Genomic DNA, 27513 nt, shown 5'->3' on the forward strand with positions numbered 1-27513 from the left:
TGGCAGCACACTCCAGCCTGATAGTTCATTTTACAGCTTTTGGCACTGCGACGCTCTCCTCGGCTCGACAGACACAATCTCACCATGTCGGCACAATATACTGAGTGCAATCCATAACATGATTTTATCTCACTGTAACTTTTAAATGGACCAAATGTTGCGTAAATGACGTGTCACGTGACTTGAGCACATGCACACCCCCTGTCCTCACAGCAGACATTCATCTTAGCCCCCCCCCCCCCTTGTGTTTTGAGATCATTGCTGCAACAAAAGGTTGCCACACATATTTCTACATGAAACGTACTGATTCAGTTGGCACATATTTAACTATGGTTGGATGAGACCTGCATTCTGTTTTAATATAATGTTGTTTTGTTTGAGTGGCTGAAATAAAGCTAATAAAATAAATGAATACTAAAATAAAGCTGAATCACATCACAGGAACGACACAGCCCTGTTCCTCCGGGCTGTCAATCTGTGAATCAGCAAACATGTATGATTTATTGTCATTCATTTGCTAAACAATCTTACCTCTGAACTTTGACCCTGACAATTCAATTTTATTTATATAGCACCAAATCACAACAAAAGTCGCCTCAAGGCGCTTCATAGATACAGAGAAAAACCCAACAATCATATGACCCCCTATGAGCAGCACTTTGGCGACAGTGGGAAGGAAAAACTCCCTTTTAACAGGAAGAAACCTCCGACAGAACCAGGCTCAGGGAGGGGCGGGGCCATCTGCTGTGATTGGTTGGGGTGAGAGAAGAAAAACAGGATAAAGACATGCTGTGGAAGAGAGACAGAGGTTAATAACAGGTATGATTCAATGCAGAGAGGTCTGTTAACACAACAAGGGAGATCCAGGTTTCCCAGCTGACGAGCAGAGGGCAGCGGCTTCCACTCGTTTGAGCAGTTTGTTGCGTGACCTCCTGTCTCTCACTGAACTAAAATGCCTCCAAACAACAGCAAAATAGATGGCACTCGCTCCAACGTCTTGCAGCAAAAACATTAAGTGATGGGAAGAACAGGTGATGGACGAGCTGCAGATGTAACCGGTGTGATTCTGCGTTGTGTCTGATAAAAAAGGTAAAAGAAAGAAAGACCTCCCAGTAAATAATTTGCCCACTCCAGCTCCTACGACCAAATACAAACAGTGGGGAAGAGGGTTAGTTCAACCCACCACAGCTCCCAAGCTAGCAAGGAGTATATATTCATGCTAGCATTTATGGCGCCTAAAACACATTTATGATACACACATACGACACACTTATAACGTCTAACAAAAACAGGCTTAATAATGACAATAATCGAACTAAAATTGCAACCAGAAACATCCAGGTGGCTAAATATGCATTATATGTGTGTTTTAAAGTGTTGGAAAGAAATGACACCCACCTCTCCCACAGGGGGATTGTAGAAAACGGGAGAGGCAAAAGGGGTACACTGTATTTATAGGATTGCACCGAAGAAGAAGAAAAGAACGAGGAGGGGCTCTAACTGATAATGAACACAACTACAGGCTTGGAGGTCCTAAAAGTCAGGTATAAAAGGAGCAGTTTGGGGGTTTAGAACACATTATAACAATGTGATTTATGACCCTGTTACACAGAGCCAGCAGAATGAGCTGCTGCCACCACCACAATCAATGGTGACGCCAATTTAGAAAGAGCCCCAGTTGATTCCACTCTTGCCAGATGCTGAATACACATCGTCTAAAAGTGTGTGCCATTGACCAAAGGAGGAGTGGGCTGTTCACACATGCCTGTGTTCTTATGGAGCAGTCTTTGAGGATGGCGAGTCCAGAGCTGGAGGTTTAGATCTAAGAGAGTGATCCAAAGTCAGGAGAGGATTACACCCAACCTTCAGAGATCTTCCTATAAGCCAGAACTGGAAGCAGAGCCACCTTTGGCTATGATATCTTTACTGGACCCAGTAAGTCCAGTCAAGGTCAAAAACGTGGTCAGTCCCCCATTTAGTGCCATAGATCTGAAACATAGTAAACAAAATGCTAGTAAAAAGTTACAAACATGTTCAAGTTACATGTCTACAACTCCACAACAGACATACTTTGCTACTGGTGCCAAACAGTACTGCAGTCTGTAGCTTTCCAGCCATCCTTTGAACGTCTTTGAGTTTAATGTAGCCAAAACTGGATTCAGTAATCAGTGTTTATTTACAGAAGCCGTAGAGTATGGCTGCCACATGTGAACATCAGTGACGGCTCATTTAAACTGTAGGAACGATTAACCCAACATCAGAAAAATACTTCATTTTACATTAATGTGACAAATTAACACTGCTGGGACTTTTCTGGTCCTACACTGTTCATGTCCAAGTCAACACATTGTAAGATTTACACGTGGAAGGTCATCTAAGCTGCTTATGTGGAGATTACCTTTCCTTTAACAACGACCAGTTTCTTCTTTTCAGTTTTCAGTTTTATTTGTCATATGCAAGTTAGCACAGGGTCAACATTGCAATGAAATGTGTTTGACGAGCAGCAGTCACTCGGCAGCTTGATACAGTAGGAGAAAATATAATAAAATAAAATAATAAAGAAAATAGAAAAATAGTAAGGAGCAAATATTAGAGAGACATGGTAAAAGAGAAAAGATGACTAAATATATTTGTATCTATAAATATATGTACACTAGTGATTAAATAAGAAAATCTTGAAGAGAAATATGACGGGAGGGCAGATGGGACATTGCACAGGAATGAGCAGCAGAAAATTTCAGTATTGCACTTTTAAATATAAATATCAATGACAATAAAGTGGAGTGACCAGTGCAGATTAAACAGAGTACTTGTGAAGCTGCAGGTAGCTTCTGAGTGCTGTGTTGTGTGTGTTTAAGTGTTGTGGTTGAGGTGTCGTATGGCTTGGTGGTAGAAACAGTTTTTGAGTCTTGTAGTCCGAGCAGACAGACTCCTGTAACGATGGTAACAAGGAGAACAGCTGATGTGCTGGGTGGCTGTGGTCCTTGATGATGCTGTGTGCTTTATGGAGGCACCGCTGGAGATAAATGTCCTGAATGGCAGGAAGCCTCGTGCCAGTGATGTGCTCTGCTGCCTTCACCCTCTGTAGTGATTTACGGCTGCTGGCAGAGCAGCTTCGTACCAAACTGTGATGCAGCTCGTCAGCAAGCTCTCGACTGCACACCTGTAGAAATTTGAGGTGATGTTGGCGTTCATGCCAAACTTCCTCAGCCTCCTCAGGAAGTAAAGCCGCTGGCGAGCTTTCCTGATTGTTCTCACCTCAAACACATTATTTACCCATCCAGGTGGAACATGTAGCTGTGCTCGGTTTGACAGCTTTCATCCTGGCAGCAGCATCAGCTGAAGCATACAAGGCACACATAGATGTCACTGAGCTGGAGCTCTGGGAGAGACGTCGCCACTTTCAGGCCTTTAAACAAAGCTGTTGGAGCACAAGTCCCAAAGATTTATAGTTTCTCTTCATGTCTTCATTGTTCCTCCATGGAGAGATGTTCCAAGTAGCCTTGGCTCGAGACAGGCGTCCTGCAGGACTACCTACCAACTGTCCACTGTTTGCAGTCGTGGTAGAGTAATGTTGCCCACCAGTGACTGAAAACCATGGATTGGAGAAGAATGACAGAATTCAGTGACCTTGTGGGGCCATAACAGAGAAATGACAGCAGTGTAGTGGATCAAATAAAGAGTGATGATGTTATATTTGTGACTGTAGCAGGACAAAGGCTCAAAAGGTTGCAGGCGTTGTTAATTGAGCAGAAGATGGACGGCATCAAGCCCTCTCCTCGACAGCTACAGGATCACAGTCTGCAGGTTCAGTTATGCAACGTTTTAGCATCGATGCGTGAAGTTAAGAGCAGACAGGGAGGTTATTTTTGCACTGGGCTGGAATGACTCAGTTTACCTGTCAAAGGCTATCACGGCTGGGAGAAAACCCTCAGCATTAGTAAAGAAGGACCACGGTGGCCTCTGGGTAGAAACACTGCAGAGTTCATGTGGATACGCTGCTGCATTAGGTCAGATAGAAATATCATAAAGCATCATTAAGTAAAAACGTTTATTAAGAACAAATGTTTAAATATTGTTAACGTGTTTCCCAGAAACATCTGTAGAGACAAAGAGCTTTCTGTTGTTGCTTCGAGGAAACAAGCTCTTCTTTTTAGTTTTGTCCTGGTATTTATTCCAGGACGGACTCATCCACTGAGCAGTGTTTGGGTTTCTTCGTTTTCCTCGTTCTGGATGCAAACTATTACAACTTGGGCTTTATTTCAGTGACAATGGCCTTAAGCTGCAATACAACAGGAAGTTACTCATATATAGTAATTTCCCAGACCATATTAAAAATCCATTAACAGGAAATACAAATGATGGGACAATGCCACAGCATGGACATTAGAACAGTTGGGAAAATTTACATGGAAAAAGGTGAAAATGAGGCTTCATTGAACTGGAATTACAAAGACCAGGAATGTGAGATCCACCAGCCACAACTGAGGGTTTTTACACGTCATATCCTCAAAGTAGAACTACAGTGATCAAAAGAATCGACTTTAATGTTATTCTTTCTTTCTTTATGTCAGATTTAACCCCCCAAAAAGCTTTAATCTTTAACTAGTCTTTGGACGTAGCTACAGTACGGTCAGGTTGACAGTTTATGGGTAACATGTGGCCACCAGGCACTGCGACACACTTCCATGTTATATTACCTTGGCGTCCCGTAGGAATACAGGAGAATCATGTGAGGAATCTAAGAGTTGTTTCTTAATTCAATTCAGTTTTATTTACACAGCACCAAATCACAACAGCAGTCGTCTCAAGGTGCTTTATACTGTAAGGTAGCTCGTACAATAATACATACAGAGAAAAACCCAACAATCATATGACCCCCTGTGAGCAGCACTTTGGCGACAGTGGGAAGGAAAAACTCCCTTTTAACAGGAAGAAACCTCCGGCAGAACCAGGCTCAGGGAGGGGCGGGGCCATCTGCTGTGATTGGTTGAGGTGAGAGAAGGAAGACAGGATAAAGACATGCTGTGGAAGAGAGACAGATGAACCGCTGAGTGTTGTCCCGTCGAGGTGGCTCTTCTATGTTGTGCATTTATGGCACCAAACCACAAATGCAAAGGAAGAAAGGGTCGAGGCACAGCACCCAGCTGCCTGACAATATTCAGGCAACGTCCAAAGCCCCACAAAGGACCTACCCACACCCCACTGGCCCCGCCCAGATCAAGGAGCTGTCACAGCAGACAAAAATGTGAAGTCCGCACATAGTCGCCATAGCACCCACCAACCCACCACACCATCCCCCATGGAGCTACCAGGAGAGGCATACTGGCCCACTGAGGATCACAGAGGAGCAGACTCAGGGGGGCTGACAGCACAGCCCCCACCCACCAGTCCTGCAGCTTATTTTATCTTGTCAGCGTGAGCCCCACCTAAAGGGGACGGAGGGATTAGTGAGTTGCATTAGTGGGGCAGGAGAGAGTGAAGCAGGGGAGCCAATGTCACTGCGATACGACTCCTCAACACCATCCAGCCTGCCCCACCACTCATAATGAGTCCTGCTGTGCTCTGTAGCAATGATGCATTTTATGTGTGTGTGCCAGGTTAGTGCTGTGGATTCAAAGGAGCACAGTTCCACTAAACAGGAGATCAGGATAAACCCCAGTAACCAACCCTGCCCCCGCCATCACATATTCTCAATCCCAACAGAGGCCAGCCCCACAATGACATGCCACACGTGATACACAGCCAACATTACTGTTATAATTACATCTTTATTACTTTCCTTTCAACCTCTTTATTTTGCACCTTAAACTTTCTTCGGTTGCTACAAGCCACAAAGTCCTTTATGGTTTGTCTCTGTTGTGTGGAGGGCTGTTTTTAAGAGCTCAAAAATGGGTGTATCAGAGTCAAACAGGCAGCACAGTGGAAAAGTGGTTGGCACTGTTTCCTGACAGCAAGAAGGTTCTGGGTTCAAATCCAACATCTAAGCTGTTTGCATGCTCTCCCCATGTCTGGGTCCTCTCTGGGTTCTCTGGCTCCCACAGTCCAAAGACGAGCAGTTAGTGGGGTTAGGTTGATTGGTGTATGTGCCCATGAGTATGAGTGTACACGGGTGTTTCTCTGTGTTAGTGACAGTCTGACAGAAGGCTGCATCCCTCAGCCTCATGTGGGCTGTGTAGCCCCTTTACAACTGCAGTGAGAGCTCAGACCTGTTTCTGGTGGGTGGTGGACTCCTCCAGGGCTTCCCCTGATTCCCCTTCTGCCACAGAAGACTGTGGCCTCAGAAACTCATATCTGCTTTTTGCAAATGAAGCGAACCTGTTGGCTTCATCAGCAGGGGCGGATCTAGAAGGGTGGCATGGGGTGGCAAGTGCCACCCTAAAATGATCCCTTGCCACCCCAAGTGCCACCCCAGTTTTGCATATGACAGTGTTGTTTATTAAAATAAGTTTAACAGTTTGAGCGTAGTTACAGTCAGCAGTGAATATAAATGCTAGAACTGGATATATTCCATAGTGTCCCCCCCTCCACATTAACAAATGGTTCAGCCCATAGCAGGACCGGCTTTCTTCTTGTTTTCAGCAGCAAGTGATGCTCATGATTGTGCCAGAGCACATTTTGAACAACACCATGGGAATTTTGGATTTTACACAGGTGGGTGGATGTTACACTGTGGAAATGAAGGAAGGTGAGTGCTATTTTAAATGGTTGTAGAAAATGAAAAAACAGCAGGTGTATTGGCTGCATTTTTAGATAAATAGTTGTATCTGTTTACATAATGTACAATTTATATTTGCATTTCAAGTTATAAACATTTACCCAACACGTCTGTGGTTTTTTTACAGTAAAAAATACTGCTAGGATTTTAGGTTCTTTGTGTGATTTCAGATCAGTAATAGTTACATTAATAGTAATAGTAATACTAATGCAGTATGTCAGTGAAAAAACAACTAAATTCAGTTGAGCTGAAAAGATACCAAACAAAGCAAGAGGAGGAAAAAATAAAATGAAACAATCTGAGGGTGAAATACAAACGTAAACTCAAAGGAGTCACAAATGTCCGGTTGTGTTTCAGACCTCAGAGGGTGAATCCAACAAATCATGAAAAATGAGGTTTACATGTTTGTTCATGACAGTGCAGATTTCTGACATTTTGTGTCATTTAAGCTGCAACAATGTGACTGTTTTCTAACAAAAACAGTGAAACTTAAGTTAGACTTGTGTTTGTAAATGAAGCGCCCCATGTTGTGTAGCTTTCTGGAGTTTATACTTATTGGGCTACATATGTATTTAATATACAGGCTGTACAGTACATAACATCAAAACTCACATGTTTCATGTAACTAAAGTGTGTAATCATGTGGGTACAGACAATAATTAAGTTATAGACTATATTTATATGAAAAACGTGCATACTTACTGCATTTGAATCATTTTAACCACATGTAACCACCTGCATATGTGTTTGGGGGAAAAAGGCTTTGATTTTGCCACCCTAAGAAAATTTCTCTAGAGCCGCCCCTGACCATTTCACAGGATTTGCATTTAAAGATGCAACAAGACTAAAATGGTTAGGGTCAGGAGGTCAAAGGTCAGAGCTCCTGTGGGTCTGAGGGCGGCCTCACGCTGGAGAAGGATGAAGGAGTCTGACCTGAGCCAGTGTTTGACATGAACACATCAGCACTGCTGTCAGTGAGCCTAACGACAGCCGTTAGCATCATTTCAGTGTTTCAGTCATAAAAACACTTCCTGTCTCTGTGGTGGTTACAGTGACATCATGCAGTTTGTGCTTTGACCTCCAGAGGGCGACAAATCAGCACAGACAGAGAGCTCCATTCAAACTTTGCTGCCATCAGGAATAATTCTTCAAATATAATCATCAGTGTTTGAGCAGTTATGATATCAGGGACAATCTAGACATGTGTGACAATACTGAACATGTCACATGACACACCTCAAACATCATGTGATCCACTCTCAGTCTGCACTTTCATTCATGACTTCAACAGGTTGAAATGAGCTTTGAAGAAACATTCAGTGAAATAAATCTTTCATGGATTCATGTGAGCAGCAGATGAACTTTGTACCAACAACATCTTCAATAACAGAGTCTGAATGAAGCTCAGGTGTTGATGCTGCTCACTGATTGGACGCTTGGTTTCAGCTCTGCTCTCAGTCTTTACTGCACAGGTGAAGGTAGAAAGTGTGACTGGATCTATAGACTGGAAACAGAGAAACATGCTGAACATTTGAAGCTTTGCAGCAGAAATGTTCATGTTACAAATACAGCAGAGCTGATCTGGGATCAGTGTGTTCACACCTGCAGCTACAACAAGGTTTCATGTCTCCACACGTCAGCATGTGAACTTTACTCTGACTCAGTCTGAGCAGTCAGACGGCATATTTTTAAAGTTAACACATCAGCACACACAGAGCTGAGCCCCTCCCACCTGTGCTGAGTTTCAGGTGGAGTCCCGCCTCCTTCCAGGAAGCAGCTCACCTGTGTGTCCGTGTTTAGTGTCCAGGTGTGGAGTGGAGCTTGTTGTTGGTGTGTGAAGAAACTGTAAGTTTGCTTTGTTTCCTCCTTTAACAGTTTGTCTTTAGGAACTTTACTGTTTGTTCAGCTCGTGTTTGATTTCTTCACACAACAAACTGTGTGTGTTTGTATTTCCGGTCTCTCCATTAAAGTCAGTGTGTAATGTTTTCCAACAAGGCCGAGTGTCTCCGCCATTTTCTGAGCTTTTGTGATCAGAGTCCGGGAATCAGACTAAACACACTGAATGTGGCCTGAGCTCAACCGGAGAGCCGCTGAGCTCCAGATGTTTTTATTTACACGCACAGCAGGAGACAGAGAGCGCACTTTGTAAATGAATACTTCGTATAGATGTGTGTTAGATTCAGGTTCAACATGTCGGTCTTAAAAATACTGCGTCACAAACTGTTGGCTCCTCTCCAACAGGAAGAAGTGTTACAAAACACACGAAACTGAAACTCAACTTAGAACTACAGCTAGATCTGAAAAAAGTTAAAGTAGAAATAAAAACACAAACTAAAACTAAATTATTGAGAATGATCAATGAAATGATTTTGGAAAACTGATTAACATTTTACAGGAAATGGCCTGTTAGTGTTGTTAGTTTGGCTAAAAAAAAAGACTGAGTCACTGCTTTCAAAAAGTTCCGTTTTTATCATAAAATCTACATTAATCTACGTCAGTCCAGCCTCTGACCCCGTAAATATATAATAAATAAAAAATCAAATATAAACTGAAACAAGCAAACTCACCGTGGAAACTAACTGAAACTAAACAGAATTAAAAACACAAAGTGAAAAAGAAATGCAATTAAAACTAATTAAAAATTACAAAACTACAACAACCTTGCTGTCTGTGGATATGTTTTGGGTGGAGGTTTCAGCCACCACAGACGTCTTCCTTCGTTTGTCTGTAAGTCAGTGAGATCATTTAAAGATGTTACATATCTGCCACAGTGTTAATTTAAAGTTCTCACCCTTTGTGTTCAGAGGCAGCAGGTGGAGGGACAGCAGAGGACTTTGTTCTTTAAAAAAAATTTGATTCAGCAGGTCGGCCTCTGTTAAAAATATCACGAACTGTCCGCTCAGACTGTTCACACTGAAACAAAGATGGAGGATAAAACATGTTTTACATTTCTCAGACTGAACAAACGTTACTGTATTAAGTTTAAAACACTGTTAATAAATCGGAACATTTAAAGATGCTTCAGTCACGGTTTTTATATTAATAGTAAGTCAGATGTTGAGCTTTGACATGTAAAAAGTTTTTCTTTTTTCCTGGTGAGGAAAAAAGTTTGAAAAAAATCAGTTTTAAGTTTTATATATACATATTTGATTTGTACGGGACTCATATTTTAATACTAAAGTAAACCTTTTGTCTTCTGTCTGCACAAAATACCAGATATTAAAGTGCAGATGTTACAGATGTTTATATATTTTATTATGAAACGGAACAAATGAACAGTTCAGCACAAACAAACGTTAACATGTAGATATTGTACTAAACTGCAGTGAATATGAACTCAAACTTTGACTTTTAGAAGATTAAACTTTATAGTGACGTGTAGGAGAGGAACAGATGAACACTAACTCTGACATTTGAATACAAACAAGTGATTCTGAGGATTTTTTTTCTCACCTCATCATCTTATAATATATTTGCTTATTCTTCATAAACAGTAAAAAAATCAGATCAGTGGATCTATTTTACCGTTTTAATGGCAGAATGGACAGAAGTTTCATATCTCTGTGTTTATTTTTGAGGGGATCACTGTATATCAGGACTGTTATAGTTTAATATTATTTCTGTACAACTGCTTCAGCAAAAAAGCTTAAAGTTTGAAACCAGGAGTTTCCATAGTGAGTTAAAAATATTTGCACAGCAGCTCCGAGAACTTTTATCAATATTTCTTTGAATCCTCTAAATTTCATTCATAGGTGTTGGACTGTTCATGATTTATTTAAACTCATAAGTGGCTGCAGCAGCTGAGCTTTGACCTGTGAGCTGCAGCTCAAGCTTCTTTTATGGTTCAGTGTTTAATGTGTAAACTGTTTATCACTGCAGAGACACCTACAGGCTATCTACTGTTCAAAAGTGAATTGTTATATACAGTGTGGCAGCTGACCTTTGACCTGTGAGCTTCAGCCTCTTTGCTGAGTGTTTAATGCTCATCTATTGAAGCCTGCAGACACACCCACATATCATCTGATTCGTTCTCAGGGTTGTTTTCTGTGTTGGAGTTGGAACAGAAACCTGCTCCAAGATAATGATTGATCAAATTAATATCGCATAAGGTGCAGCAGCTGACCTTTGACCTGTGAGCTTCAGACTCTTTGCTGGTGTGAAGTGTTTAATGTGACGCAGCCTGCAGACACAGACGACTGCTGACGGAGAAGAAGCAGAGGATTTTCTGTTTCTACACAGACCTGGTCCAGACAGCAGAGAGCTGCAGAGTGAAGACGTTCATTGGAAGAAGCTGAGTAAGTTCAACGTCCTCTTTGAATCCTGGATCAGGAAGTGAATATTTGGTGTTTAAATAAGGTTTCTGTCTTTGACTCAGTCTGCTGTCACTTTTTAGAGAGAAAAGGAGATTTTAGATTAACTGGTGTTCCTGCTGCTCCAGCATTAAAGCACAGTATAGGTGACTGCGCTGATGCCTGTTTATAATTTCACCAAAGCTAATAAACTGTTGGCTAAATTTTCTTGTTTTCAGATGTAAACAGAGGTGAGAGGAGCAGATAATAAGGATTAAATATTATGCTGAATAACTAAATTCTGCTAGTCTGTGACGTAACTCCCAGCAGCATCGCCTCATTTCTTTGACCTTGACCTAGCTAAGCTAACATGAGTTAGCTTAGCTAGCAGAGCAGCTATCTCTGCTGTCTGTCATGTGACCGAGTCAAGTGTGTGTAGTAGACTTGTTAGCATAGCTAGCAGGCTGAAAGAAGCTAGCAAACTGTGTGAACACTTTGTAAGAGGTGAGCAGTGAAGGATAAGGAGCTCCTCCAAATGCTGATAATGCACTTAACCTGAATTTACTGCTTGTTACATTATATGTGATGTTCAGTCAAAAACAATTACTTAAATTAACATTATTAGTAGTAGTAGTATTAGTATTAGTATTTGTTTATTATTCATGACATGGCTCCCTACTGTAGTGGTTTGAACAACTGATCTGTGGTTATTGTGTCCCTGCAAATTCAACAATGCGCCTCAATGCAAAGCATCAAACAAATATTTTTATTATCAAGTCCTACTGGATGAATCACCGTAGCTCTGACAGTGAAGCACACTCATTTTTATTGGTAGTCACCTTGTAAGCAATGTTCCCTCTAAGCTGCGCACTGTTGGCACGGTCTCTGCGCAGAGAAAATCTGTATTGAGCACACAAAAAGAATTCTAACCTGAATTCAAATTAAAGTAAATATGTGCCGGTGTTTTAGCAAAGCGGCTGATGTGGAGTGAAGCCACGTTAATGACAACGTGTACAACGATTGGAGATGTGAGCAGGACAGACGAACAACTGACAGGAAAAGTGTGGACTTTATACCAGTTTTTAAATTGTGTTGATCGACCACGTAAAACCAGAGTTATGATAAAAATATCTGCAATGTTTGGTTTTCTTCCTGAATACTGTCGTTGTTTATATTTACTGCAGGAAGAAACGGTAAAAACTGCGTTTTATAAGGAAAACGCTCGAAAGCCTGTGAGCAAAAACAATACCAACCCCCAGCCTTTCCTATTGGTCGAAAAATGTACCATGTCGACCAATCAAAACATGGCATTTAGTTGTTAAGAAACGGAGTGACGGCGGTGTTTTGAGATGTGAGAGATTTGAGACGTTTAGAGCAAATCTTGTGTAGTTAGTGTGTAGTTAGTGTGTAGTTAGTGTGTAGTGTAGTCAATAGTGTTGTTGTGTGTGTCAGAACAATGAGGCGCCTGCTGAGTGTTACAGGTGTTACAGCAGTGACACATCTGCTGCTGTCAGGCCTGCAGGTATCAGGCTGTTGTTCTCCTTCATCTCATAGTGGACAGAAATTATTTTTGAAGTGACACAAATAATTTGTGTGGCATCAGATTTGATGCAGAACAGCTGATTGTTCTGTAAATAGTTTGAAATGTTTATTTTAAAAAAAACACCTTGGCTGTAGTTTTTTGCAGTAAACAGCTGCAAAAAACTCTGTTTGCAAAACTCAGTTACTTTTTTGAAGAAGTAACTATATAATTAACTGCCCAACATTGGTCATTATTTACTGTATGTTGCAGACAGAGTTACAGACTCTCTCCCAGACCACAGACTCATAATACAAGTCAGAGCTTTATTTAAAGAAAGTTGTGTTTTCAAAATTGAAGTTCAAGTTATTTTTCCTTCCAATAGTGTTAACATGCTACAGGTCATGAACAAGATTTTCTTTTTTAACTTTCATTGTAAGTGGGCTAAAGCAGTTAATTAAAAGTAGTTTAACAGAAATGTAAACGCTGTAAATTGATTATTTTAATAAACATGTAACTTGGATGGATTCGACGCTGGCGTGACCACAGTGCACACGTCTAATGTCGCTCACAGTGGATCGCTCAGGGAGGTTGTGTGTTCGCTCAGACAAGTGAAACATTAGAGGGAACATTGCTTGTAAGTGCAAGCTTTAAACTCTCATGGATGAGTAAAACTCATTAGAAACACTGGCGAGCAGTGAGTGAATAACAGGTCTGACAGCAGCAGCAGGGACGGTGCTGTCATAGTTTAATGTGGAGTCTGTTTGAACTCAAACACTGAAGAGCAAAGAAAAGAACTTTAATGGTTCTGGGTCCCTTTGACCAAGCACTTTGCATTTTTTGTATTATGGTTTATGGTTCTGGTTCATTTACAGTCTTATTTATGCTTCTTTGAGTTTCTTATACTTCCTGTTTAGTTCCTTGATCATTAGATTCCCTCTGTGTCTCTGTGTGTGTCTGTGTTTGTGTCTGTGTGTCTCTGTGTGCCTCTGTGTGTCTCTGTGTGTGTTTGTGTGTGTTTGTGTGAGGCCTGGTGCTCCATTCTATATTTCCTCAGCCTGTCATGTCTCTCTTGTCTCCTCTTTCCCTCGCTCACTCTCGTCTGCCTTTCCTCCACTCCTCTGTCAAGCTCACGTGTCAGTGTTGTGTTCCTTTGTTTGCTGTTTTATTGTGAAAGTCTTGCATTCTTTGTTCAGTGTGTTTCATTTTTCCTGTGAAGGTTCTCAGTCATCCAGGTCATCATAGTTTAAGGAGCTTGGAAAGAAAAGCATCTGGACTTCTATAAGTTGCTTGAAGATGTTTCGCCGTTATATTTGGGTCCTACCCTGTCTGCATTATGCAGCTAGTTCAAGACCAACATTTTTCTAGTTTCCCAAACAGTGAATCAGTGTGTGTCAGTGAATGCATCGTGTGTGCTTCAGGCTCCATCTAGTGGACTGATAGCAGAGCAGCTGATGGCAGCTTCCTCTGCCTCACACTGCTGTCTGACTGCATCCAGCTGACACTGAGATGAAGCAGGAAAGAAGCAGCTGATATTTGGACAGCACACATGATGAAAGGAGGATTTCAGCTGATGTGCACATGAATGATTTGTGTTTCCTCTGCAGGTAGAAAGTGTGTGAGCTGATGTGAATTGAGCAGCATGGATCAGTGTGAGGACAGAGAGGAGGGAGTCCCTCCCTCTAAAAGCACTCTGTGTGGGGAACATGAGAGCCAGACCAAAGCTCAGAGGTGAGATGACCATCTCTAACTGTCCATGACTCTTCTCCATGTCACAGCTCAGCACTCACATCACTGCTGCATCATTCTTCACAGGAACCAGCCTGGACCTCCACCCAGCTCTGTGTCCTTACAGAGTGATGGGTCTGCTGGTCGTCTCATTGATTTTAAATCCCAGCCTGTGTCTGCTGCAGAGAGGTGAGCTGTTAGCAACATGAACTCTTTGATGTCAGTTTATCTGATTTAAATGAACTGTTTGATGTTTCCTGGTCTCTAAACTGCATCTCAAAGGAAGTCACTGAACCTTTATTCCTTATTTCTATCAAACATGTCCAACATTTAAACTCCTGCTGCTCACAGTGGGACCATCAATAGTCCTGCACAGTGTAAATGACCCCTGGGTGGCGCTCTGTTCTTACACTGTGAAACACTACTTTGGAGTTTCCTTCTGCTCATTCTCAAAACACATTTTTCTTCTCTGACAGGATCCATGGGAGACCTGCTGGACCTGAACCTGGACCCAGCTCTGTGTCCTTACAGAGTGACAAGTCTTTAGATCGTCTCATTGATTTTAAAGTCCAGCCTGTGTCTGCTGCAGAGAGGTGAGCTGTTAGCAACATGAACTCTTTGATTAAACTGCTCGATGTTGTTGGATATAAACTACAAACACGTCGTTCCCTCAGTCCCATTTAAACTGTCTTTTAAAACAAGCCTTTGGTTTCTAAACAACTGAAAACCCACTTCAGCAAACAGGAAGTGATCAGAGCGTCCGTCCACTTCCTGTCAGGCCCTGCAAACATTTCATATTGAAGAAAAGTAGCTGATATCTCACATTTTTACTCCACCACATTCAACCATTTTGACATTTTACAGCATGAAACTCTTGTCACATGACTCCTGTTATGTTATAGAGTCATGTGACCACCAGGGAGGGATTTGTATGGATGAAACACATTCAAATCAATCTGATTCATCAATGGAAACATTTTTGGTGTAAATGCAGCAACACTGAAAACGCTGAAGATAAAAACACAACAGATGAAATATGAACAAATCGAGGCTTTGAATACACGTGTGTGTGTTTGAGACACAGAGATAAATGGATTGTGTGTCTGTCCTATTGCTGCGTGAGGGTTTTATTGTAGATTTTGTGCGTGTACACTTTTGACCACGAAGGTGTTGAAAGGGCGTAAAACAGTTGGAGGCACCAGAGTGAACACTAGTGCTGTCAGTAGATTAAAAATGACTAATTAATGACACAATCTCCTGTCATTAATCCTGATTAATCACAATTACTTGATCAATAGCTGCAGTTACATTTTTCCAACTTTATATTTAAGCCTGTAACAGACGTTTACACCATATAATGAAGTCAATGCAGAATAAACACAAAGAATGTTAAACGCTTCAATTCAAAGAGACTTTGAATAGTTTTCAGTCTTTAACTCAGCTTCTCTGCTGTAAATACAACTTTGTAACAAACATATATACTAAAAGCTAAGTGTGCACTAATATATAATCATATATAATCTATATTACTGCTGTTAATGAAAATGTTTAATCAGACTCATCACAGGGTTACTGTGGATTCATTTGGATTAATCACCATTAAACATCATTTTTAATGTAAACGAATCAAATTTCATTTCATGAGCAAACAGACTCGAGAGAAAAGGGCAAATTTACACACTTAACATGTTTATTGAACATGTAAACATTGATTAACCTCCTGAATGAGCCGACCCCCCCAGGGACAGTCCTGCATGCTAATGATGGGCTCTGCTCTGTACCTGCAGGATTCTGTCAGCCACAAACTCCTCAGCTGATCCTGAATCTGAGCCCATCTGTCAAACAATCATTTTCTTCACAGGTCTGTGGAGGTGGCACTGATCCTGCAGCAGTCTAACACTCTCTGTCACTCTTCTTCAAGTCTTTGACACGAGGAACCAAAACTATGTTATTAACAACACTAACAGGTCTGCAGTTTGTCCACTTGGCAGTTGTGTCATCAGTGCTTTGCATTGTTGTGATATTTTAAGCTGGAAGTGCTTCGGTGAAAAGAAAATTCCTTCTGTCACGATGTGCAGAATCCTTCATGTTGGTCGGCTGGTCCGTCTTGTTATTTTTTTAATACTCAAACTTTCCATCGGGAGGTCAGTGTGTGTTTGTCATCTTCCATATTGAGCTGATTGGTTCAGCTGCCGTCACTAACAGATGTGCTGCACATCTGCACGTGTGCAAAGGTAACTCTACTCGGACAAACTGCTCGAAGTGCGTTGATAGAAACATTTCAGGGATTTTGAGTCGTTCTGCTCTCCAGATGTGTCGTGTTAAAGGTTTTTATCATGTTAATCATGATAACAGATGAACCCCTAACCCTAACCCTACATGTTAATTTTGACAGCACTGGTAAATCCTTTTTAATGTTCTTCTGTCAGATCATTGATTAGACTCGACTCCAAATACGAGACTCAGAAAACTCAAATGAAAACTCAAATCAAAGCAATGAGAAAAGGACTTCTTGTGTTAGAATGAAAACATATGGAAGTGGTCAGGTTTCAAACACTCGATGAATCTGCTGCACAGTTACATTCAGGGACCTTTGGCCTCCTGAGAGCATTAGTTGATGGTTCATCACAGTTTTCTCAAAGTTTCCTCTGAGCTTCTGCAACATCATCACTTCCATCACTGATGAAAGAAAGTTCATAGAAAACAGAAAATATATCTTCAGAATCTGAGAGTCTAAAACTTGACAGACTTGATTCAGATGAAGTTATTTGAGCAGAAACTCCTGGATCTTTATCCTGTGTTGATCTAATCCTTCATGGTTCTTCCACAGAGTGGAGCAGCAGAGCTCAGAGGTTCCCAGTGGTCAGTCTGCCCAGCAGCATCAAACACAGCTGGACTCCATATTTATGGTCTGTACATGTACAACAACTACTTTATTATTAATAATAATGCATTTATTTATAGGTCCCTTTCAGAACACCAAGGACTCTGTGGACTAAATGACCAAAAGAAACAAACTTTGAAATCAGACGGTGCAAATGTGATCACAGGGAAACGTTTTAAACATCGAGGCTTTAAACAAAAACCAAAGTGAAACAGTTTGTAGTCGAGATCAGTGGGAATGAAGCTGAATAACTGTTTCTTCAATAACTTTGAGCTCTTAAAAAACAAAAACTAGCTGAAAGTCTGGCTGCTCTTATGAAAAGTACAGAGAAATTATGGGTCGCTCAACACTTGTGCACAATATAAGAGTTTAAATAAATCTGAAGAATAACTCAAAGTCCTACAATCATACTGATAAAGTCATCTACAGCTAACTATCCAAGTGGATTTGTTTAAGACAGCTCCATCTGCTGGTGGCCCTCTGCAGGTACATGAAAGGGGCGTGTTTATATTGAAAGTAGTAGAGAAAGTAAACCCCACGGGAAGGAGGGAGGACTCTCAGCGGCTTCCAGCTCATATTCAGACATTTGACTTCTCACTGAAAGCAGCAAGTTTGAGTGTCTGTACCTTAGTTAGAAGAGATAACATGTCAGTAGTAATTAGAGTTGATTGAGCAATGCTGTCCTTGTAATGTAGTTTATGATTTTTATGGACAAGTCCAGTTTTTCTGTAGAGCCTCTCAAGTTGGTGACAGCAGCAGTGGAAGTTCACGTGTAAACCAGAGCAGCAAATCAGGTCCAGATGTGTTGTTCACAGTGAGTGGGATCATCATTGGCTGCTATGTTAACCTCCTGCAGCAGGATGTCTTTGGTCAGAGAATGGATAGATCACTAAGTCATTGTTGAGTTTAGGGAGACAGTAGACAGTTGGAGGAGGTTCAGCCAGTTGACACACAGTAGATAAAATAACTGAAGGCAGGAGCAGACACCTGTATGACTTTCCACCTCTCACATAGATTATTGTCCCTGGGCAGCGCCACAGGGCTGGTAGATGTAAACAAAGCTGGAGGAGAGGATTTATTCATCTGAGAAAAGTCACAGAGTTGTGTCTTGATGCTCAATCATCCAGGTACGTAAATCCCAAAAAGCTTGATTCTGTTCATCTGGATGTTTTCAGTGGGAGAAACGTTTCATCATCATCAGGTGACTTCTTCAGTCTCAGCTGACTGCAGGTTTCAATCTCATAAACAGGACATTTGTATGACTGAAACCAGCCCACTGAAGGAACAATGGGCTGGGAGGTCAGTTCATTGATCATTGGTACGCATATTGTCAGGACCATTGATCAATGGTTGTTGATCAATGGTCATGAGTCCAGTTCACAGAGAGCTGGGGAATGGCTGCAATCACAGCATGTAAGATGGTGACAGTTGTACCCTTGGGCCCCTCCTCCATTCAGAGATGGTCTTTCCTTTTCACATAAATGGCCTCCTTGACTCCGCCCTCAAACCAGCATTCACATTTACTCAGGACCTTCTTGATGTGAAGTTCTTCTGCTTCGCTGGCTGCTGTGTCTGTGGGGATGGTGTTTGTTCTGTGTTGTTGTGTCCTGATGACGTCCAGTTTGTGCTCCAGTGGATGATGAGAGTCAAACCTTAAATACTGATCTGTATGCGTAAACAGAGTGAACCTTTAAGACCAGTTGTCTGTACGATCAACTCAGTCACCTGAAACATCTCCAAGTTTCTGGCTTTGATCATCAACCTGTTGGTAGTTCAGCTCTGAACACCAGTGAAATGTTTCTCCCACTGAAATCGCTGCATTCATATGAACAGCATCAACGTTTTGGGATCATGGAGTTGTGGACAAAGTCTCAGTTAATCAGATAAAGTCAAACCTATAATTGGCGAAGAGGTCGTGGATGATATGCCCCTTGATCGTAAAGAAGTGGATGTTGTGTGGACTAAAGTTCAGAGTGGTGGGTCATTCATAAATATTCTGTTCCAGCTGCTGGAGGACAACATCATCACTTTTGTGAAGAACGAGCTGAAGAAGATCCAGAAGGCTCTGAATCCAAATAAGCCCCAGTGCTTGGAGTTTCAGAGGGAGGATGATGAGCAGAGGAGAAACAGCAGAGAGGCATTTGTGAAGATCACAGTGGACTTCCTGAGGAGAATGAAGCAGGAGGAGCTGGCTGACCGTCTGCAGAGCAGTAAGAGGATTTATCTAAAGATTTAAGCTGCTGGATAAATGAGACACTTGTGACACCAGTGTGTTCAGTCATTTCTCAGTGGGTCAGAAATTGTCATCAGCATTTTGTAAAATATGATTGTTAAAGTTGTATTTTTATTATTATTATTCAGAACTTCCAGCTGCTGTTTGTCATCGTAACCTTAAATCCACCCTGAAGAAGAAGTTCCAGTGTGTGTTTGAGGGCATCGCTAAAGCAGGAAACCCAACCCTCCTGAATCAGATCTACACAGAGCTCTACATCACAGAGGGAGGGACTGCAGAGGTCAATGATGAACATGAGGTCAGACAGATTGAAACAGCATCCAGGAAACCAGACAGACCAGAAACAACCATCAGACAAGAAGACATCTTTAAAGCCTCACCTGGAAGAGATGAACCAATCAGAACAGTGCTGACAAAGGGAGTGGCTGGCATTGGGAAAACAGTCTTAACACAGAAATACAGCCTGGACTGGGCTGAAGACAAAGCCAACCAGGACATCCAGTTCATATTTCCATTCACTTTCAGAGAGCTGAATGTGCTGAAAGAGGAAAAGTTCAGCTTGGTGGGACTTGTTCATCACTTCTTTACTGAAACCAAAGAAGCAGGAATCTGCAGCTTTGAAGACTTCCAGGTTGTGTTCATCTTTGATGGTCTGGATGAGTGTCGACTTCCTCTGGACTTCCACAAAACTACAATCCTAACTGACCCTAGAAAGTCCACCTCAGTGGATGTGCTGCTGATAAACCTCATCAGGGGGAAACTGCTTCCCTCTGCTCGCCTCTGGATAACCACACGACCTGCAGCAGCCAATCAGATCCCTCCTGACTGTGTTGGCATGGTGACAGAGGTCAGAGGGTTCACTGACCCACAGAAGGAGGAGTACTTCAGGAAGAGATTCAGAGATGAGGAGCAGGCCAGCAGGATCATCTCCCACATCAAGACATCACGAAGCCTCCACATCATGTGCCACATCCCAGTCTTCTGCTGGATCACTGCTACAGTTCTGGAGGATGTGCTGGAAACCAGAGAGGGAGGACAGCTGCCCAAGACCCTGACTGAGATGTACATCCACTTCCTGGTGGTTCAGGCCAAAGTGAAGAAGGTCAAGTATGATGGAGGAGCTGAGACAGATCCACACTGGAGTCCTGAGAGCAGGAAGATGATGGAGTCTCTGGGAAAACTGGCTTTTGATCAGCTGCAGAAAGGAAACCTGATCTTCTATGAATCAGACCTGACAGAGTGTGGCATCGATATCAGAGCAGCCTCAGTGTACTCAGGAGTGTTCACACAGATCTTTAAAGAGGAGAGAGGACTGTACCAGGACAAGGCGTTCTGCTTCATCCATCTGAGTGTTCAGGAGTTGCTGGCTGCTCTTCATGTCCATCTGACCTTCAGCAACTCTGGACTCAATCTGCTGGAACAACAACAAACAACATCCAAGAAGTCTGAAACAGGAGAATCTGCAAAGAAACACTTCTACCAGAGTGCTGTGAACAAGGCCTTACAGAGTCCAAATGGACACCTGGACTTGTTCCTCCGCTTCCTCCTGGGTCTTTCCCTGCAGACCAATCAGACTCTCCTACGAGCCCTGATGACACAGACAGGAAGTAGCTCACTGACCAATCAGGAAACAGTCCAGTACATCAAGGAGAAGCTCAGTAAGAATCTGTCTGCAGAGAAAAGCATCAATCTGATCCACTGTCTGAATGAACTGAATGATCGTTCTCTAGTGGAGGAGATCCAACAGTCCCTGAGATCAGGAAGTCTCTCCACAGATGAACTGTCTCCTGCTCAGTGGTCAGCTCTGGTCTTCATCTTACTGTCATCAGAAGAAGATCTGGATGTGTTTGACCTGAAGAAATACTCTGCTTCAGAGGAGGCTCTTCTGAGGCTGCTGCCAGTGGTCAAAGCCTCCAACAAAGCTCTGTGAGTAAACATGTTGTCATCGCTTCATTGTTAAAATCATGGGAAATAAATCAGAAATGCTGAGTTCAAAGAGCACTGTAACATTTTTTTAAAATAGTAAATTAAATGATCATCAGTCACTCGGTAAATATATGGTAGTTTTAATGTTTCACTCCAGCATTTCTAAAACACACTTTGTTCTGTAACTCTTATCAAAGGACAATCCAGACCCAGCCTATAAGAACATGAGCTCTGATGCTTCAGCCCCTCTGACAGGTTTATTATCCTCAGTTTGTTCATTTGTCTCCAACTCCAGGAGTTTGGTTGTTTTATTCTAAAGCACAAACTTCACCTGCCAGACTTCACCTACATCTTTTTCTGATGTTCATAATTTAAGTTCAAGTTTGTATCTCACTTTCAGTGCACACCCTCCCTTTTTAAATATAAATCTCTGCTGTGCTGTCATGTTTTCATCCTGTATGGAGGGAGAAACTCGGTCTTCATTACTGAAATTGCCTCTAAGGTCGTGTTTCTTGTCAGTAACCATATGTAACTGTAAGGCTTCCATAACCAGTGTTATCACAGAATTACAGTGGGTTCACTCTGGGTCCTCTACAGTTTCTTCCCACTGTCCACAGACATGCAGTTAGGTTACCTGGTGATCTAAACTTCATGCAGGTGTGAGTGAGAGTGGTTGTCTGTCCCTCTGTGGGCTTAGTGGAAGAGACTGGATGGATCTCTGCTTTGTCTTTGATATATCCTGACAGCAAACATTCTCCATGAAGTCTGCATTTCAGCTCATCTCCTTTATACACACCTTTAACAGGAAGAGTTTTATACAGCTAGTGTTTAAAATCAAGTGTTATTCACAATACACAGGTAATGAGCATGATTATTGAATTACTAAAATTTTCTAAAATAGTTGTTTTAGTTAATATTGTATGACAGTGTACACAGAATTATTAGCTCAGTAGGCAGAGTGGTCGCCCCATGATCATAAGGTCAGGGGTCGAATCCACCGAATAGTTACCTTGTGGTACCCCTGAGCAAGGTACCATCAAGGTACCAATCATGTGCACTGGACTGGTAGCACTCATAGTCTCATAGGTTTAAATAAATTTTTTAAAAAAAGGGTTCAACATATAAACAAATTTAATTTGATCACATATATTGTTTGTTTTTTTTTGTTTTTGTTTTTTTCCTTTCTCTCTCAGACTGAGCAGCTGTAACGTCTCAGAGAAAGGCTGTGAAAATTTGTTGTCAGTGGTCAGCTCCCAGTCCTGTAGTCTGAGAGAGCTGGACCTGAGTACCAACAGCCTGAAGGCTTCAGCAGTAAAGCTTCTGTCTGCTGCAGTGGAGAGTCCAGATGCCAAACTGAATGTTCTGAGGTCAGATCAATTTGTATTATGTTTAGTTCTGTTTGTTTATGTGTTTGATGTTTGTTTTTGTTTATGTCTTTATCCAGTTATCCTTGTTTCATAGCATTTTTATTCATTTCAAAGTTAAATGGAAGTTTTACTAACCTGCTCAGCACAAGACAATAAGCTATTGCACCTTGATTACACTTTAACAACAATCTTTATTCATGTTTTTATCTTCAGACTTAACATCTGTGAACTCTCAGGGGAAAACTGTGAAGCTCTGTCCTCAGTTCTCAGCTCGCAGTCCTCTAGTCTGACAGAACTGGACCTGAGTATCAGAAAGCTGCAGGATTCAGGAGTGAAGCTTCTGTCTGCTGGACTACAACGTTTAAACTGTAAACTGAATACTCTGAGGTCAGATCAGAAAACATTTAGTTTTTAGAATTATTAATTAAAGTTCATACATATGATGTTGTATCTTAGTATGTTTATGTTTCCTTTAAAAATAGAAAGTCAACATTTAATGTTGTGAAATGTATTAACAAACTCTACATGAGTACTTGTTTTATAGATTGTCTTTTATTTTTCAGACTGAGTGGCTGTAACCTGTCAGAGAGAAGCTGTGAAGCTCTGTCCTCAGTCCTCAGCTCCCAGTCCTCCAGTCTGAGAGAGCTGAACCTGAGTAACTCTGACCTGCAGGATTCAGGAGTGAAGCTTCTGTCCGCTGGACTAAAGAGTTCACAGTGTGCAGTGGAAACTCTCAGGTCAGGATTCAAACTTTTCCACAGATGATCATTTGAAATGTGATTTATATTATTGTATAAACAGGTAACTTTTACAGCTGTCAAGTGAACTTTTATTCACATTTGAGTGGATAATTGGACTCTGAATTACTAAAAGTTGTTATAGTCATGTCTTTGTTTATTTAAAAAAATACTTCATGTACTGCCTAATTTAAAGATTTAGGCTCCTTTGGGCCCATAATATATATATTTGATTTCTTTGTGAATGAAATTAGGAGGATATTGGCGACTGCTGATTGGCTCGCTGTTTGTTTTTTATTCACAGTACTTAATTTTAAAGGCTGATTTCTCAAAATGAGATGTTTATCTTTTCTTCTACAACACGTGGAGCCACCAAATCTTCTTGCTTGATTTATTCATTACAGTTTGATTTAAAGAATATTAGACTCGTAACATAATAAATATATTTATTTCACTTCTTCTTGAGAGAAAGAAAGGGATGACTGGGTGAGCTCCAGTGGTTCATCCCAGCAGAGAGAGCGGCACACTGGGCTGCAAATGATCACAGTAGTAATGGCCATAGTTTGATAAAACAGGCAGTCTTACCCTGTAGATAATACAGGGTTCTGGTGCCGATGTGGGGGAGGGGAGTCGCCCGGTACTAACTACATACTACTAACTACCTCATCCAGATGTCTTCCCTACTAAACCTGATAAGAAGTAACTGCAGTAGCCTTATAGGTCAAATCAGTTTCACCTGTTAAAGTTAGCTCCACTATTAATTAGGGGTGGGGGAAAAAATCGATACTGTGTAGTATCGTGATATTTTGTTTGCTAATAATGTATCGATACAGGGACAGCAGAAATCGATATTTTGTTACAAACAATTTTTTCTCTGAAGTCAACATGCTCTGGAGTCAGAGCATGTTGACTTCAGAGCATGTTGATCCTTTTTCTGAGCAACAATCCTGACATTCCTTCACTGTCCAAATGTGTTTAACTTTTTTTTTGGCAGCAATAAACATGACAGTTTACTTATTTTAATTTAAGACATGTTTAATTTTAATTAAGTTTGAAACTTTTTTATTTAATGTAAAATTATATATTTTTTTAAATTTACTTTCAAATTCTTCAGTTGCTGAAGGGGCTGCATAGTTTTCATAAATTGCATAGTTCAGAATAGCTATAATTGTACCAGATGGTTGCATTCAGTTAAGTTGGACTAGACTGTAATACAAACCGTTCAGTTTGTCAACAATAAAACTGACTGAAATGAGAGAAAGACTGAGTGTGAGACTTTGATATTAGATAAAATGAATATTGATAAAGTTTACCTTTATGTGCAGAATTTAAATATCGCAAAATATTTTAAAAAATCGCAATAATATCGTATCGTGCGTTAAGTATTGTGATAATATCGTATCGCGAGTTGTATGGTGATTCCCACCTCTACTATTAATGGTGTCACTTGTTATTTCTGGGATGAGTTTAGTAGCCTGAACAGCTGCTTAAAGGAAAGTAATTAAATAATAAAAATAACCTAAGTCCGGGGGAACCTGCAAGAGCTGTTTGCACAAAGAATAATGCTCAGACTTTGAGGTTTTATCGTTTTACACAAGGTTTAAAAATGAATGTCCACAATTGAATTGCAGAAATTGTTATTGAGCTAATACTGATGTAGTTGTTATCTTTGGTAAGGAGAGGTTGGAGGAAGGATGAGCACAGTCAGGCCTAAAGATGCTCTTAATAATAATAATGGATTGCATTTATATAGCGCTTTTCGAGACCCTCAAAGACCCTTTACAATCCCACTACAGGGAGTGCAGAATTATTAGGCAAGTTGTATTTCTGAGGAATAATTTTATTATTGAACAACAACCATGTTCTCAATGAACCCAAAAAACTCATTAATATCAAAGCTGAATGTTTTTGGAAGTAGTTTTTAGTTTGTTTTTAGTTTTAGCTATTTTAGGGGGATATCTGTGTGTGCAGGTGACTATTACTGTGCAGAATTATTAGGCAACTTAACAAAAAACAAATATATACCCATTTCATTTATTTATTTTTACCAGTGACACCAATATAACATCTCCACATTCACAAATATACATTTCTGACATTCAAAAACAAAACAAAAACAAATCAGCGACCAATATAGCCACCTTTCTTTGCAAGGACACTCAAAAGCCTGCCATCCATGGATTCTGTCAGTGTTTTGATCTGTTCACCATCAACATTGCGTGCAGCAGCAACCACAGCCTCCCAGACACTGTTCAGAGAGGTGTACTGTTTTCCCTCCTTGTAAATCTCACATTTGATGATGGACCACAGGTTCTCAATGGGGTTCAGATCAGGTGAACAAGGAGGCCATGTCATTAGTTTTTCTTCTTTTATACCCTTTCTTGCCAGCCACGCTGTGGAGTACTTGGACGCGTGTGATGGAGCATTGTCCTGCATGGAAATCATGTTTTTCTTGAAGGATGCAGACTTCTTCCTGTACCACTGCTTGAAGAAGGTGTCTTCCAGAAACTGGCAGTAGGACTGGGAGTTGAGCTTGACTCCATCCTCAACCCGAAAAGGCCCCACAAGCTCATCTTTGATGATACCAGCCCAAACCAGTACTCCACCTCCACCTTGCTGGCGTCTGAGTCGGACTGGAGCTCTCTGCCCTTTACCAATCCAGCCACGGGCCCATCCATCTGGCCCATCAAGACTCACTCTCATTTCATCAGTCCATAAAACCTTAGAAAAACCAGTCTTGAGATATTTCTTGGCCCAGTCTTGACGTTTCAGCTTGTGTGTCTTGTTCAGTGGTGGTCGTCTTTCAGCCTTTCTTACCTTGGCCATGTCTCTGAGTATTGCACACCTTGTGCTTTTGGGCACTCCAGTGATGTTGCAGCTCCAAAATATGGCCAAACTGGTGGCAAGTGGCATCTTGGCAGCTGCACGCTTGACTTTTCTCAGTTCATGGGCAGTTATTTTGCGCCTTGGTTTTTCCACACGCTTCTTGCGACCCTGTTGACTATTTTGAATGAAACGCTTGATTGTTCGATGATCACGCTTCAGAAGCTTTGCAATTTTGAGACTGCTGCATCCCTCTGCAAGATATCTCACTATTTTTGACTTTTCTGAGCCTGTCAAGTCCTTCTTTTGACCCATTTTGCCAAAGGAAAGGACGTTACCTAATAATTATGCACACCTGATATAGGGTGTTGATGTCATTAGACCACACCCCTTCTCATTACAGAGATGCACATCACCTAATATGCTTAATTGGTAGTAGGCTTTCGAGCCTATACAGCTTGGAGTAAGACAACATGCATGAAGAGGATGATGTGGACAAAATACTCATTTGCCTAATAATTCTGCACTCCCTGTATTCATTCACTCTCACATTCACACACTGGTGGAGGTAAGCTACAGTTGTAGTGGTAGGTTAGGTTTTGCCCAAGGACAAAATGACCAAGACAGAGAGAGCTGGCTCATCAGACAGACAAGCTCATCTTGTAACCTACTGGTTCGCTGGTCAGCACACCAGCTGACTAGCGAACCGGCTAACTAGCACACCAGCTAACTAGCACACCGGCTAAATAGCAAATCAGCTAACTAGCAGACCAGCTAACGGCAGCCACAAGCTGAAGGACGATTAAATGTAGTGGAGATATCAGAGATGACACTGGTGTGTCCGATTCACTCTTTAGCACTCTGGTCACTCCGGTGTGTCAGCCAGAACACCACTGAAGGCCAAATGATCCCAGCATGTGGAATAAAGAGCTTAAGGTTTGGTTTGAGACACTTTATTCTTTCACTGATTGATTCTTGTGGCTGTGATCATGTGTGTGGTTTCTTACAAAAAGGAAGTACACAATACAAATACATGACAAATAAGATGAATAGATAAGTTACATATCCAGTTATATGTACGTACATCAGTATAGCTAATATAGCCATATATAAGGACAAAGATCACAGTACTATAATGCAGTAATGTTAAACACAAAGGTGTATATCTACATAAATCTGTCCTATCAGTGATCAGGATACTGTAGTATACTTCCACTACATAAACTATAGAAACTAAACGACATTAGTGTGACTTTAAGTTACCATCAGTACAGACGAACTGATGGTAG

The 27513-nt window shown here is 41.3% G+C and overlaps 3 protein-coding genes across 4 annotated transcripts in view; all 3 read left to right on the plus strand.

Moving 5' to 3' along the window:
• LOC309702415 (NACHT, LRR and PYD domains-containing protein 12-like) overlaps nt 1-27513 on the plus strand; it is a 325943-nt gene that overhangs the window by 186865 nt on the left and 111565 nt on the right. The window contains exons 2-5 of the mRNA XM_082527133.1: nt 10828-11013; nt 14134-14257; nt 14342-14443; nt 14731-14847. Of these exons, the coding sequence (XP_082383259.1) occupies nt 14169-14257; nt 14342-14443; nt 14731-14847 (308 nt within the window). The 5' untranslated portion in view covers nt 10828-11013; nt 14134-14168. The remainder of the gene's footprint in view (nt 1-10827; nt 11014-14133; nt 14258-14341; nt 14444-14730; nt 14848-27513) is intronic.
• LOC309702243 (protein NLRC3-like) overlaps nt 1-27513 on the plus strand; it is a 237265-nt gene that overhangs the window by 54635 nt on the left and 155117 nt on the right. The window contains exon 1 of one of the 2 annotated variants that reach the window (XM_082526787.1): nt 8469-8563. The exons of the other annotated variant lie outside the window; for it this stretch is intronic. The gene's annotated coding sequence lies outside the window, so the exon portion shown is untranslated. Of the gene's footprint in view, nt 1-8468; nt 8564-27513 lie in introns of those variants that run through there. 2 annotated transcript variants of the gene reach the window in all.
• On the plus strand, nt 22267-27121 carry LOC309697096 (uncharacterized protein; the record flags this gene model as incomplete). The annotated part of the gene is made up of 4 exons (XM_082518750.1): nt 22267-22277; nt 22491-22664; nt 22878-23051; nt 27082-27121. The coding sequence occupies 4 exons, from the start codon at nt 22267-22269 to the stop codon at nt 27119-27121; spliced, it is 399 nt and encodes a 132-aa protein (XP_082374876.1).

The sequence above is a fragment of the Aulonocara stuartgranti genome, assembly GCF_965226115.1.
Source record: "Aulonocara stuartgranti genome assembly, chromosome: 3".
NCBI classification, from domain to species: domain Eukaryota; kingdom Metazoa; phylum Chordata; class Actinopteri; order Cichliformes; family Cichlidae; genus Aulonocara; species Aulonocara stuartgranti.